Raw genomic sequence first — 11499 nt, 5'->3', positions numbered from 1 at the left:
AAAAATTGATGCATTTTTATATTTAAAAATTATTTAATCAAAACATCTCCATTTCATCTTAGTGACATATTTACTGTGATGTCACCTGCTATGAAATAAATTTTTACTATGAGAGATAAATAGGACGTGATATTGAAACTTTTAGTACTTTCTATGTTTTAATTTATGTGATTTTTTTTTTAATGTATTTATAAAGAATAATTCTTTCTAAATTGGAAATAATAATAATTTAAACTTCTCATTTTACTTTTAATAAGAAACTTTTAGCCGTATGACATGTTTATCATCACAAGTTTCAAAAGTTATAAACATAAAATATTATGATATGTTCAATACCATAAATTTTATTTTTTTCTTAAACTCAGTATCGAATCAACTAGATTTTCATAAGTTGAAACTAATGAGTTATATTACGGATAATTTCAGAGATTTCTCTCCCGATTTCGCTCTATCGCATTGACTTTCCTTGTAGTCTTATATATTTCACTCTTGTCAAAATAAGAGTAATGTCCTAAACTACAAAGAAATTATTGTGATTGAGTGAAACCTTGAGGTAGGTTTCTGAAATTATTCGTATATGTTATTGTATAATGTAAATTAAAATATAATTTCAATATCTTGTTGTTCTATATTCTTGACTCGTGTCAAAGTCTTCTTTCATTTTTCAAAAACATCGAAATGAACCAAATGTCACGTCTAGTAAGACATTAATATGTCAACTGTAATTGAGAAATGATAAAAATTTATTTACGCCCGACATTTAAATCAAATTAATGAACACAAAATAAGTGTAAATATTTTTGTATATTTATTTAGTACTCTACTCAGTAATAATTAAGTAATGATATTTTTAAATTTATAATTTATTTAATTAAATTTAAGATGTAAATATCGAATGGAGCTTTGTGCCTTGGCGTTGGTATCTTAGCTGAGAGATCAGAGCCGTTAATAATGACGCATTCCGAGAACGTAGATCGAGAAAGAATTCACTTTTTGTAATCAAACGCCACGTAGCCTTAGAAGTAATTATTGGATGCATCGCTGGTGAATGACAAGGATAGTGTCAAATTTTATTCTTAAGCAAAAAAAGAGGACGTGAAGAAAATGGCTGACCGACGGGCACGGGCAGGAGACTCGGGCAAGAGAACAATAACCTTGGAAATAGAGCTTCCATGTCAAATTGGTCCCTAGTGGGTCCCGGTAATTCATCGCTTTCCATTGGATGTTTTCAAATCATGAAGAAAGTGGGCTCAAAAAAGTTGTGTAGTTTAGTGGTTTGTGGGACCTACGTCGACGCAGCTCCAATGTAGGAGGAGAGAGAAAGTGGGGTCTCTAAAAGTAATAATTATGGGTGTGTAGAACGTTGGAAAATATTTTTCTTCTAAAATGAGTGATATTTTTATTTATTTTCTAGTGTTTTATTAGCTGAGAGAAAATATTTTTTAAAAAATATATAATTTAGACAAATATTATGAGAGACGAAATGGGTAAGATGGAGGAGGGTAGTAGGTCGGAATTTAGGGACCGGGATGGTGAGGGTTAGGAGGGGTGGGGTGGCATGGGGTGGGGGATGAGGGTGAGGGTGAAAAAAAGATTGAAAAAGAGTTTTGCAAAATATTTTTCTTTCTTTCTTTCTATAGGAACGTCATTTTCTTCTGATCGAAGAAAAATGAATTCATTAGTAAAATATTCAAAATAATTATTTAAACCAACCAAATAGGGGAGAATTGAAAAATATTTTACTAAACACACCTTATGACAAGTGTTCTTTTTCTTTCTGGTTTTTGATTTGGCATATTCAATTTTATTTGGAGACTTGATTTATTCAAATTTATCACATAAAACTCATTTACAAATATGCTTTTTAAAGTTTTCTATATTCTTAATTCAAACGGCTCGGAGGATTAAATTATTTATATCACAAACCTTAAGGTCAATGTGCAAAAAGTACTTATGTTTTGCAAAAGGTTCCTCGTTCTAAATTGGAGCCCTATATTTCAATCTTCCTTTGAAAGTACTCATAAAGTAAATCTAAGAAAAAATATACCACCAAAATCTAATAAAATAGTGAAGTTCATGCACTTATTGAAGATTCTCTAAAAGAATAAGGGAGCAAAATGCTAAAGAAGTTTGTGCCATAAAAACAATTCTAAAAAGTATATTAACTTATGATAGTCAAGTTGGCCAATAGATGCAATGTACTATAGCCATTAGATTCCACCCCTTGAATCCTGGAGAAACAGCCAGTTGTTTTATCACATACCACCTGCTGTATTATATGTACTCCTCAGTCGCTAATTTACAATTATTGAGTATTTATATAGTTTTTCTATTGGTCTAAATAACATTAAACATAAAGTGGTCCCCACTCAACCAATCAAATAAAGACATGAAATTGACAAAGTATCATTCAGGAATCTGGACACCAGTAAATTTCTAATTTGTGGTCAGTACTTTACGATTAGTTTAACTTTCACAAGGTAAGGGATCGTCTAGTAGAGTAAATAAGAATAATACTTAATATGATAGTAATGATAGGATTAGTAATGCTAAGATTAATTATGTTGAAATTAGTTCTTATCGATTGTTTGGTTTAGTGTATAGGTTTTGAAAGAGCAATTTTGTATTTATAAGAATATTACTAAATAAGGCGTATAACAAAAACAAGTATTAGTTATAAATAGATTGAAAAACACTACCAAACAATAGATTAACAATATCAAAACTAATACATATACTCCATCTGTTCCAATTTATGTGAACCTGTTTGAGTGGACACGAAATTTAAGAAAAAATGAAAACTTTTGGAATTTGTGATTCAAAACAAGTCAAAAAAGGGTCCAGAGTATTTATTTGGTTATAAAAGTTTCTCATTAAGTGTAGAATTGAAAGTTTAAGCTAAATTGTTTCTAAATTTAGAAAGAGATAATTCTTTTTGGAACAGACCCAAAAAGAAAATAGATTCACGTAAAACTGAAGCCGATGGAGTAATAATAATTGAAAACGTATATAGTAATTTCTACTTTGTCACTGTATATAAGTATAACTTAATTTTCTTATTAAATAATATAATGGTCCATAAGCAACTCAACTATCCTTGGCTAGCCATCAATATATAAGAAGCTCCACCACTTCCAAGCCTTCCTCCCCCACTCTCCATTTCTCTTTTCATTTCTTCTACTTCCTTTACTTGTACAAGTAATAGGCATAACGTTTCTTTTCTTCATACAAAACAATGAAGAAGTCGTCTGCAGTATATTACACTGGATGTGAAGAACACCAATATCAACCTCATTTTCTAGATGCTTGCTTTCTTTGCCAGAGACCCTTGGGTCACAACAGTGACATCTTTATGTACAGGTTAGATAGATATAATCATCTCACATGATTTCTTTTTCTGTTTATTCCAGATACTCAAAAGGGGAATTAGATCCCTTTTCTTGTGGGATATGGTCATTCTATTTTATCAATATAACAAAATTATGTATTATCACATCAAAGCAGCTGACTCTTTACCTACTTAAATAGTAAAATCATAAAATCACTTTTTGTCAAAATACTATTACCGCAATTACTTGTATAGTACTCCCCAAAACTTTTGAAATATTTGAAGTTAAATGTATAAAAATTTTGTGGGGTCATAAAATTTGTGTGTTTATAAAAGTTTCTCAGAGTAAAATAGTTAAAATGAAGAGTTTAAATTTAAATTATTTTTAATTATAGAAATGTGTCATTCTTTTTGGAACGAACTAATAAATAAAGTGTGTCATCTGAATTGAAAAGGGACGAACAGCAGATAAACTTACTAACCATTTTCCTTGCCACTTTATTTCTTGGGATATGAATGGAACGATCTAAAGGTAAAGGGGACTGAAAATTTTATTGTGATTGCAGAGGGAACACTCCATTTTGTAGCCAAGAATGCAGGCAAGAGCAAATGGAGATGGATGAAGCCAATGAGAGAAAATGGAAGCTTTCTTCTAAGAAATCCTCAAAAAATACACACAGAACAAAGACAGAAACCCCCGCCAAGGAAACTGACACAAATAAAGCTGTACGGACTGGCACAGTTGCTGTTTCTTGAATCTTTCAATACTCTACATTCTTATGGACATGAATTATTATGAGGCTACACCTCAAAAAAAAATGGAAAAAGAAACTCTCCCAACTTAAAAAAGAAAAAGGAAAAAAGACTGCTGCTGCAAGTCATTTGAAGATGCCAAAAAATAATTTCGAGTACAAAATCATCTGTAAATTAAAGACATGATGGGAATCAAGAAAATGAGAGGAATGAAAACCATCAAACAATTTTGAATCTTTACTTTTATATTTTTCTAATTTTTCCTTTCGTTAAATCTTGTGGAATATGTCTGTAAAATGGGCATCCATATTTGGGATGGTTTGAAATGTCTAATTTCCTATCTTAACAATCCTTGCTTTCATATTATAAGCTAATCCGAGATTCTGAGGTCGTGAAATTGTGAAGATATGGTTCATTTACTTCTTTCTAGTATTACGCATCCAGCTGGTTATGTGGTCCATGATGTTTTTTGTTTTTTTTTGTGTGTGGGGCAAATATCATGAGTTATGTTGATCCATAAAATAAAGGGAAAAAAAATATTTAAAAGACCAAATATTTTAATTTTACCCTTTATTATATTTTGTGACATTTCAAATTTTTGGCAAATCATATTGGAAAGCAGTTTTAAAATCATAGTCAAAAGTAAATGGATAAATTTGAACCTTCTTTTCCAACAATACATAGGCAAACTTGTCCAATTTTCCATTTAATGTATACTCAAATTGTACCTATGGGGCACAAATCTGACAATTAAAAACTAAAGTTTAGTGCGTGAGTATAACTTGCGGGTTACATGACAAAAAGAACCAATACACAAAAGACACGTAAGCAAAGAAAGAAAAAAGTGAAGAAATGAAAAATAAGAGCCTGGACATAAGAAATTTTTTTTTTTTTCAAAAAAATTTTACTTCTTACAAAATCAACGGTTCTTTATAAAAATTTTAATTTTCACTTGAAAATATAATTTAAAAATTTTCGAAAATTTTAAAAACTCTAAAAAAAATTATTTTTTAAAATTTTCACTCAAATCACTCACAAAATTTCAAAAACAACCTAAAATAATATTCATGTCCAAACACAATTCTAAATTTCAAATACCATTTTCACTTTATTTTTATTTTTTTCCGATTTGAAATTTTACCATTCTTATGTCCAAACGCCCACCTAAAAACGGAGAGAGAGAGAGGAGAAGTTGACCAGAAAAAGTAATTCCGGCGGAGCTCCTACCAGAACCTGCAACCCCGTTCACGTATATATCCATTCCTTCTAAATTTCCATTTCAAGTGCATAATTTGCAACACCGTTTTGTTATCCGTGTTTAACTACAGCCTGAATTTTCTCCAATCTTGCAATCAATGGAGATTTCTCTTTCTTTGCCACCAAAGTTTGCTTTTGGTTTGTACAAGTTTGGATTCTTCTCCCCGATTTCGAGCTCGGGTTCTGTCGTAAAATTCCTTATGTAGATCGCCTACGACAAGAACCATTTCCCTGTTAATGACGACGACGAGATAAAATCAAGATCGAGGTTTCGTGTCGGATCCAAATTTGCAAAGTGGCAAACACTACCATTAACACTTATAACAGCAGCAAAAGGATCTTCATTAACTAAATGCAAGACCTATTCATGGACGTCAATTTTTAAGAAAGGGCAGAAATATAGCTGAAAATTTGTAAAAATGATGAGTGAAATGGCTAAAAAAAATAGGTTTGAATCTATGGCTGAAATAGTTTTGTGTGAAGCAGAAAAATAATTCGAATCTATGGCCGAAAGAAAAGGCAGAAAAATTGAGTATGGAAGAACAAGAGGAGGAAGACGAACACAAATGGCCGGAAAAGTCATTTTCCCGTGATATTTGATATCTTCCGGCGAAATTATCTGTCCTAGTTCACCAAAAAGTTATTTCACGCGCTTAGTTTTGTGTAAGAATCACACATTTGTCATGTCAGCGTGTTTTGTTCCATAGGTACAATTTGAGTATACATTAAGTGTTCCATAGTTCATAGGCTTAGTTTAAGTGTGTAAATGGAAAAATTGGACAAGTTTAAGGGGTTATGTATTCAGCCTAAAATTAATTCAGTCTAGAGCTGCATTTAAACTTTTAAAGTATTAGGTGTCCAGCTAGTAATGTGGTCCATGATGAGCTGTTTTTAAAAATCATGAGTTAGGTTGACATACAAACTAATTAACGATAAAAGTGATGTAAAAGGCTGGAAAAATATTACTAGCGTTCTCGTTGGTCTTCCAATCTAAACCAATTAAACTGGATGCAATTTTTTTGTATGGTCACTACTCACTAGTGTATTATGGAACTTAATATTGTAAAATTTTGCAGCAATGAAGCATTTATTTTTAAAAGATTTTCATAAGTACTAGTATGTATTGGTAAAATAATAGATATAATCAAGATTTTCTTTGAGTTGTTTGGGCAAGTTGTTTAGGAATACTCGGTCTATCCCTTTTTAGTTGTCATGTTTCTATTTTCGAGAGTTAATTTAATTATCTTCGAAGTTAAATTAAATTAAATCAATTTAGTATTTTAAAAAGTAAAATTTAGATATTCAAAAACTATATAAAAAGAACTACAAATTACAATTCTTCTCATATCAATATGATGAAAAAAAATAATTTAAAATATTAGTCAAAATTCACATAATTTAAATCTCGAGAAGCGAAAAGCGATAAATAATTTGGGATAAAAGAAATATTTTGGACCCTAGTTTTTCAAGGATTGGATCATACTAGTATATAAAGTGCACGTTACTTAATTTGCTTAATCTCATTACCACTTCAAAAGTTTATTATATACAATTGAAACCAAACATCTGCCCCACCCCTCGCTACTAGAAATTCAGGAAAAATCCTCCAAAAAAACCGACCAAAGTTGATTTGTAATGGTCAATAACTGTCCAAAACGCGACCATTCATGTGTGGACGGTATTTTGAAGGTCGGAATGGTATACCGACCAAAGTTGGTCTGAAATTATCGACCAACATTGGTCGGTATGCCATACACGATCATCTGACAATTTAATTGACATACCGATCAAACTTGGTCGGAATATTATTTTAATAATTTAATTTTACCAACCAAACTTGGTCGTTGTATTAAATTTATTAATTTTGCCTACCGATCAATTTTGGTCGGTATTGGAAAATAATTTTTTTTTATAAATAATTAAAATTTAAAAATACCGACCAACTTTGGTCGGTACTGGAAAATATATTTTTTTTATAAATAATTACAATTTAAAAAAACCGACCAAAATTGGTCGGTAAACTGGACATGGCAGGCAACAAACCGACCAAATTTGGTCGGTAATGTTGAATTTTTGAGAATTCATTGTACATTAACCGACCAACATTGGTCGGTAATGTTCAATTTAATTTTTTATTTTATTTTTAGTTACCGACCAAGGTTGGTCGGTTTTTTAAATTTAAATTTGGCAAAAAATACCTGTTTTGGTAGCTACACCACCTGCCAAATAAAAACAGCATACCAATACCCTCAATTCACATCTAATAATCATCAATTCACCACATACAACCCCTAATTCACCACAAATCCAATAAAATATCCAACAACAGCAACAACAACAACAACCAAACATCCAATTAATACTTTAAAACTAACAAATTAAAGTTCAATTGAACATCACAATCCAAAACCAAGCAAAAACTAATTACAACAAGTTCAAAATTGTTCAATCTAATTCAAAACTGATTCTATTAGTCTAGTTCAAAGTATATCAAAGTATTGGTCAAGGAGTATTTTCTACAACATCATCACCGTCTGATGAACTTTCATCTACAAGACGGTATAGAGAACAGTCTTGTGGAGGACGGAAAGAACGATCACGGGGAGGACGGGAGGAACGATTACGAGGAGGACAGGAGGAACGATCACGTGGAGGTCGAGCCTTTGGCGATGACTCACGATACCGGGGCAACGCAAAAGCTCCAGTAAAAAGGAGAGTTCTGATCTGAGCTTGCATACCAAGGAATTGAGCATCTCTAAGTCTTTCTCTTTCCTTGGCCACTTCTAGCTCGGATGTAAGCTTTATCACTGTCTCCCGCATAGCCGAAAAGCTCTCCCTATTAAGTTCCTTGCCTATAAGGAAGTCCATATTCATTGCATTCCACACCTATAGCGATGAAATTTTTTCGTAGGAAGCTCGTATACCTTCCCCCATTTTGGACCGCCAACAGCTTCTAACCATATTCTTTCAGCATCCTCGTCCGAAGGTTGGGTTGGCTCGCCCAATTCACCAGCTGGCTGACTACGAATGAATTCCTCCACGTTACTTTGGTAGCGACCCTACATTATTTTAAATTAAATTAGTATTTAAAAATTCTTATAAAAGTAAATTATAACACTTAAAGAAAATTGAAGGCTTACATATGCAGTCTCTGCCCGGTCCTCGACCCACCTATCTACATCCCCCTCTTTCTTCTTCTTTAAAATATGCGTCTTCTTGAATAGCTAATCATGGCTCATTGGATGCCCATACTTCTTTTCCTGAAAATAAATTAATTTAGTTAATAAATAGAATTGATATACTTATTTTTCTGATGATGATAGCACCCCCTAGTGTGCAAGGAGCCTCCCTTCTTGGATGAGCGAGTTTTCTTTCCTTTTTCGCTCCTCCGTATGAATTCGTCGGTCTGCCATTGCCTTAATAAATCATCCCATAAATGTTGCATACACCAGTTAGGCCTCTTGTTCTTCTTTCTACCATTCGAGAAATGATCCGCTAATCTTTTGCGGGCTTTATGATAAAAATTTGCAGCCACTTCCTCGCTATAGCAGTCTTCCCATACACACTTGCTCTGCATTTCAAAAGTTAAATATTAGATAGAAACATCATAAATATAAATTATTAAACTGCTTAAAAGAACATTTATACCTTAAACTGATTGAAAATTTGCTCCTTCAGCAAGAGTGGGAAATCAGTACAAGTCGCATAAGGGCCATCATAAAGCTTTTTGATCGCATTGGTGATTATCTTCGTAGTCTGCTTACCCGGCTTGAAGCTGCAATTTAACAATAAAAACACATGAATATATTAGTAAAAATATTATAAAACAATAAATGAAAAAATAACAAATAACTCTTACCCGTCACCCTCAGGGACTATGATGATCCTGCCATAGCGATCATAATGTACTACCTCTGGATCATCATCCTCAGCATGTATATCAGAGGCACGTGTAGATGGTGTAAGAGCTCAGAGTTACTGTCTCGCAGGTAAAGGCCTGGAATGGATGGAGTCGATGATGAAGATGGTTGCGATCCCTGTAACTGCGACATAGCTGGATACGATCCATGTGGTTGTGATACTGATGGTTGTGACTCGAGTGGCTGGATATGGATGGATGCGATTCATGTGGCTGTGATATGTAGGGATGCGATCCATATGGTTGTGATGCAGATGGCTGTGATCTACGTGGTTGTGAGGCAGCTGGACTGTATGTCGGACGTATAGTCCTATGGCCCTGTGATGGAAGACCTGGTATCTGGATGAAGGTGTAGGCCTCGTGATGCTGTGGTAGCTCAGTATAGCCGTATGGTGGAGGATAATACATAGGCATCTCTGAAGAGGGTGGAAAGAGGGAGTATTATTATCTACCCTCCTCTTTCCCTTCCTAGACTTTTCTCGACCCTGAGAATTAATAGGGTCATTGTTACCTTGACCCTTGCCTGCCATCTGCATAATATAGTACATATTTAGATTGAAACATATAAGAAACTAGTTATAAAATGATAGTGCTTTTAAAAATTAACTTTTTAATCCATATCGACGTATTGTTCCTCGTCCGAGAGTTCCTCGTCCTCACTTGTTTGAATTTCATCAGTTGATTCTTCGTCCTCATTTTCTATAATTGTTACTTCATTTATATCAACTTCTTCCAATATGCATTCAAGATGTTCCAAATTATTTTCTAACTGATCGTCCACTATTTGGTGAACACTGGAGATATCGTTTTGATATGCAACATCTAACACATTCTCGACTTCCACCCTACCTACAGTCTTAGTTTTGATTACAACCCACCAATCGGACTTATTTCGCCGCAATGGATAAGGTGCATAATACACTTGCCTAACGTTATGTGCAATTATGAAAGGATCATAGCGATCATACTCCCTCATATGATTAACCTCAATTATGTTGTATTGATGGTGTACTCTTGTACCTCTTGTTGGATTTGGGTCAAACCACTTGCATCTAAAGAGTATCAATTTCTTATATGGCCAACCTGTATATTCTAGTTGTAATATTTCTTTGACTACACTATAATAATCAATATCTCCAACTTGGTTGCCATCACCACCTTGAACCCACATCCCGTTGTTGTTGTTATTTTTATTTTTAGAGCAATCCTCTGTATGAAACTTATAACCATTCACTACGTACTTAGACATTGTTGTGACCTGAAGCCCATGTCCCCAAGATATATCTTTCAAAAATTGATTTACACCATTATTTGGATTATTTACCTATATAGTGTTAAAAAAATTCATAAGTTAGCACAACTTATGAATCAATTTTTATAGTGGGAACATCAGAAGAACATTATCCGGATAAAATTACAAACTGTTTGAACAACGTATCAAATCTCGTATATACAGCATCATGGCCAAATTGACCCACGAAGTGACTGTGACACATAAAATATTTTTAGTAGTTGCATCAATATGTAATAGGCAAGCCGACCTTTCCAAAACACTTTCAAAATTTAACATAAGTGAATTAAGACATTTAAAATAATCGGAGTTTCTCATAAATACGGGATAAAACCCAAATAAAACATAAGTGCGGAAAAATAGCCCGACATCGGGGTGTCACTAAGTCATGAGCATCTAGATAACCAAACTAATACAACCAGTGTCTAAGTATCAATATAAGATAGAAAGAAATATAGAATGAGAGACAAGGTCCTGCGGACGACGACAGCTACCTCGTAGTCTCCGGTACTCGATCGCACTCGAACTCAACGACCTCCGTGATCAAACACACCTGGATCTGCACATGAAGTGCAGGGTGTAGCATGAGTACAACCAACTCAGCAAGTAACAAAAATAAATAAGGAACTGAGAAGCAGTGACGAGCTATACAGTACAGTTCATTTTAAAAGTTTTCAGTAAAGAGTGAACATGCTTTCAAATCCTGTGGTATAAGTCAAATCAGTTCGCGCTCATGTAAAACAGATATGAATCTTCCAGAAATTTCACAACAACAACAGATAACAACTGAGTGAAACAATAAATAAAAGCAAGTACAGCCTCTCAAGGCAGCAGTCACTTAACCTATCTCAACAGCTCACACTCTCGGCTCTCTGCCCTCAACACACACTCTCAATAGGTACCTGCGCTCACTGGGGGTGTTCAGACTCACAAGGGGCTCCTACAGCCCAA

The 11499-nt window shown here is 33.6% G+C and overlaps 1 protein-coding gene and 1 long non-coding RNA gene across 2 annotated transcripts; one reads left to right on the top strand and one right to left on the bottom strand.

The window, feature by feature from the left end:
* The first annotated feature begins 3101 nt into the window (after positions 1–3101).
* Positions 3102–4327, top strand: LOC107830550 (FCS-Like Zinc finger 3). The gene is made up of 2 exons (XM_016658150.2): positions 3102–3360; positions 3895–4327. The coding sequence occupies exons 1-2, from the start codon at positions 3236–3238 to the stop codon at positions 4082–4084; spliced, it is 315 nt and encodes a 104-aa protein (XP_016513636.1). The 5' UTR covers positions 3102–3235; the 3' UTR covers positions 4085–4327.
* On the bottom strand, positions 3970–6293 carry LOC142177566 (uncharacterized). The gene is made up of 2 exons (XR_012706105.1): positions 5901–6293; positions 3970–5569 (listed from the first exon to the last, which is right to left on the bottom strand). It is a non-coding gene; the product is annotated as an uncharacterized LOC142177566 (long non-coding RNA).
* Positions 6294–11499: the final 5206 nt, after the last annotated feature.

The sequence above is a fragment of the Nicotiana tabacum genome, chromosome 23 (genome assembly GCF_000715075.1).
Source record: "Nicotiana tabacum cultivar K326 chromosome 23, ASM71507v2, whole genome shotgun sequence".
NCBI classification, from domain to species: Eukaryota; Viridiplantae; Streptophyta; class Magnoliopsida; order Solanales; family Solanaceae; genus Nicotiana; species Nicotiana tabacum.
This window is presented reverse-complemented; position numbering and strand designations above follow the sequence as displayed.

What these genes read in the sequence shown, in the direction of transcription:
- LOC107830550 (XM_016658150.2), top strand. Translation starts at nt 3,236, where the DNA reads ATGAAGAAGTCGTCTGCAGTATATTACACTGGATGTGAAGAACACCAA. An exon ending in AGTGACATCTTTATGTACAG is followed by an intron (nt 3,361 to 3,894) that starts GTTAGATAGATA and finishes TTGTGATTGCAG; the next exon opens with AGGGAACACTCCATTTTGTA.